The 3,683-nt window shown below is 37.6% G+C and overlaps 1 protein-coding gene across 2 annotated transcripts in view; it reads left to right on the top strand.

Moving 5' to 3' along the window:
- The first annotated feature begins 1,160 nt into the window (after positions 1-1,160).
- The window catches only part of gpm6bb (glycoprotein M6Bb), a 53,158-nt gene continuing 50,635 nt past the window's right edge, over positions 1,161-3,683 (top strand). For both annotated transcript variants that reach the window (XM_016256512.1, XM_016256513.1), the window contains exon 1: positions 1,161-1,259. In XM_016256512.1, the coding sequence (XP_016111998.1) occupies positions 1,256-1,259 (4 nt within the window). In that variant the 5' untranslated portion in view covers positions 1,161-1,255. The remainder of the gene's footprint in view (positions 1,260-3,683) is intronic.

Raw genomic sequence — 3,683 nt, 5'->3', positions numbered from 1 at the left:
ATAAGTTTATAAATTAGTTAACTAATTTATAACTTGACATTTAAATATAATTTACACTAAATTATTATTAGTCAGCTTATAAATTAGCAAACTAAGGATTAGCATTTAAGCTTTTTTTTTAATTACACTAAATTAACTGATCATATCTGAACTGCATGTATAAGAGACAGTCTCATAGCTAATAAAATATATATATAATATCTGATGAAATACTAATCTTATTAATAATAATAATTATTATTATTATTAGTCAATGTATAAATGAGTTAGCTAATGGTTGACATTTGACATTATATTAAAAATAATATTAACACTAAAGTCAAGTCAAGTTTATTTGTACAGCGCTTTTCACAATACAAATCATTGCAAAGCAGCTTTACAGCAAATTAAGTTTCTACAATGTTTAGTAGTATCTTATCAGTGGTGACTGTCAGTTAATGTACATATGGCAGAAATGTATGGAAAAATCAATTAAAGACGTAATCAGATGAACACTATTAACAGCAATTATTATATGATGCAATCAAACTTATAGCAAAATGTGGTAGTTCTGTATGTTGTTTCAGGGTTGGCATCATCTGAGGTCCTCTGAGGGGTTGCATCATCTCTTCTCAGGTGTTCTGGATCCAGACTGAAGCTTGTGTAAATCCTTAGTTTTCCAAAAAACAGAGAAACAAACAGAGACGTAGTTAGCGTAGCTGCTGTTCCAACCAAGCAAAACTGATTTGTTTAACCCAAACTAACGAATAATACATATTTTCTGGTAAGGACTCTAGCCGCTGCATTTTGGACTACCTGTAGCTTGTTTACTGAAGATGCAGGACGACCAGCTAGCAGTGCATTACAATAGTCCAGTCTAGAGGTCTTGAATGCATGAACTAGCTTTTCTGCACTAAATGAACTGGTTATGTTGTGGACGGCATGCATTAGAGACATAACATCATACCTGATACATATACAATACTTGATGTAATAATACTAATCTTATTCATCATCATAATACGTATTATTATTACTAGTCAGACTGTATTATCTGATTTTGCATTATATATGTTTATTTCTTTACTTTAGCAGCCCTTTTATTACAGACTGGGCGGGGCGGGGGGCGGGGCTTGGGTGATCCCTGCTGCTGACGTCACGCGCTCGAGCGCCTCCTCTCAGCGTCGGTCTGCGTTCCGTTGTCCGTTATTATTATCAGACGCTCAACAGTTGAGGCGACTGCAGCAGAAGAAGTAGTGCTGGGACGCTTGAAAACATGGGTAAGTGAACTCGAAAACCGACTTTATTACATTTCACTCACGCTGTAACGTCAGTTTGAAAGTTTGAGCGCTTTTCGCCTCAAGACGGCGACGGTTTAAGTTACCTCAGAAGCGCAATGTAACGCGCGTCTCTCTCTCTCCGAGTTTCTGTTCGAAGTCTTTGTGTTTCTTCGTGTTTGTGAGTCGTTTAAAGGTGGCCAGTGTTCGTCCAGGTACCTGAGCAGCTCTGAGAAGCGAGATTATGGATTAGACTAAAGAGATTTATCACCGCGAGCGCGTTTTATGTCAGCCGTGACCAACAGAAACAACTCAAACTCCGAGTAAACAACAGCGTTCGCTGTATTAAGTCTGTAGTTTGACAGCAGTCTGGTGTTTTGTTGGCTGCAAACTCGATTCTGTTTGAAAATAGAAGGAAATAGAATTTTCCATGGTCTCATCTGTGGTTAAAACGAGTTTCAATCTGCTCTAACGTTAACGCTAGCGATGCTCTTCAGTTTTCAATGAGCTAATCGCTTTATGACTGGTTCTCAGCTGGGTTTTGATTCGGTTTTAAACTGGGTATCCAGAACCTGCTTTGTTAGCATGCAAAAACTATTTAAAAATGTCTATACAGGTGCATCTCAATAAATTAGAATGTCGTGGAAAAGTTCATTTGTTTCAGTAATTCAACTCAAATTGTGAAACTCGTGTGTTAAATCAATTCAGTGCACACAGACTGAAGTAGTTTAAGTCTTTGGTTCTTTTAATTGTGATGATTTTGGCTCACATATAACAAAAACCCACCAATTCACTATCTCAACCAATTAGAATATGGTGACATGCCAATCAGCTAATCAACTCAAAACTAGAGCCCGACCGATATATCGTTTTGCTGATATTATCGGCCGATATGAGGCTGTCGCCGATATATCGGTATCGGTGGATATGCCGCTGTTATGAATTTTTTTTTTACAGAACATATAAAGCAGATAAAATGCTTGAAAGGGTGTAATTACTTAGTTTGTCCAGCAGAGCGCGCTCCATTGTTTGCTACTGGATGAAACGCTTTAAAGCTTAAGTCAATGGAAAACCATTGAAACTTTGAACGGCCATATCTCCGTAAGGGCTCGAGGAACCCTCTGGAACGCGAATCGAGTGTATGTCTAGAGGCCCTCTTTCGAATGAGATCCCCCCCCTACGTGGATAGCCCCCGGGGTTCGGGAGTTATGGGTGGTTAAATTCGCGGTCAGGCCCCGAACGATCAAGCGATCCCAGGAGGGTGGTGTTCGAGAGGGCTCCACGAGCTGAAGGGATCCCCCGAATTTGGTGGAGACACCAGTCAACACTTTCCCTTCAGTAAGGACTTGTTCAGGCAGCATTCAAGCGTTGTCTTATTCGACCGTAAGTGCCCCGCGAAGTGGACTTCACATGAAATTCCGCCATGATTCCAGTTCCAAGGGAACGTACACGTTACATTCAAAGGCCGTTAAAGTGCGCGAGACGTGAATTTATATTGTATTTATTTACAGAGGTAGGGGAGAGCGGGGCACAAAGTAACACTTTTTGACTTTCTCAGTTTGTGTAAATCCACATGGGGTTCAGAATATATATATTTTTTTATCCACGGTAGTTTTACACTTGTCTAGTATGTCTAAATATGTCGCTTTGTTTCTTAATTACAGTGTATACGTTTTTCTTTATTTACCCTCAAAAAATGGAAGTGAAATGTGACAACATGCCCCGTAGGTGGAACACATTGTAACATCTGAGGGGCACGTTGTAACTTGACCATATGACAGCTTAAAATCTTATCTGATCCAATGAAAAAAATATACAAGACAAATAAAATTTTTTCAAATAAAATAATGGCATTTTTTAAGAATTAAAAATAATCTGATTTTGGAGTTTGACAAAGAACACATTGCATCCATGTTTGGGACGGCCCACATAAACGAGCAAAAATGCTTTACATGTCTTGAAATAATAATTTCTAAACATTAAACATTGACTGTCAGTCTTTATTCACCTGTTTCTCGTTGTTTCTCATTAAAATTAATTAAAGTAAATAGTGTAAATTACATCGCTAATGTCATAGAATAGCACATTGTAACGCAGTGTTACATCGTGCCCCATCTGCGCAACTGGAATATAAAACTGGTTAGTGTCTTCTACTAGCATTAAAAAACTATCTGAACTGATAAATAACAGATTGGAGATTAAAATAACAGCAGATTTGTCTCATTTTAAATGAATAATAAAATATGATAAATAATAAAAACTGAGATAAAAAATGTACTTAAGCCAGAATTGAAATGTTACTATGGTAAAATAATATTCAAACCACGTGTGTTACAACTACCACCCCGTTACTTTGTGCATCGCACTCATCGCAAGTTTATTGTTAAATTGTTAAATGCCCTTACATATCTCTGTCACCATTATAAG

Source organism: Sinocyclocheilus grahami, unplaced genomic scaffold (assembly GCF_001515645.1).
Source record: "Sinocyclocheilus grahami isolate Dianchi unplaced genomic scaffold, SAMN03320097.WGS_v1.1 scaffold1437.1, whole genome shotgun sequence".
Lineage (NCBI taxonomy): Eukaryota > Metazoa > Chordata > Actinopteri > Cypriniformes > Cyprinidae > Sinocyclocheilus > Sinocyclocheilus grahami.
The sequence above is the reverse complement of the archived record's forward strand: the minus strand, read 5'-3'. Positions and strand labels throughout refer to the sequence as shown.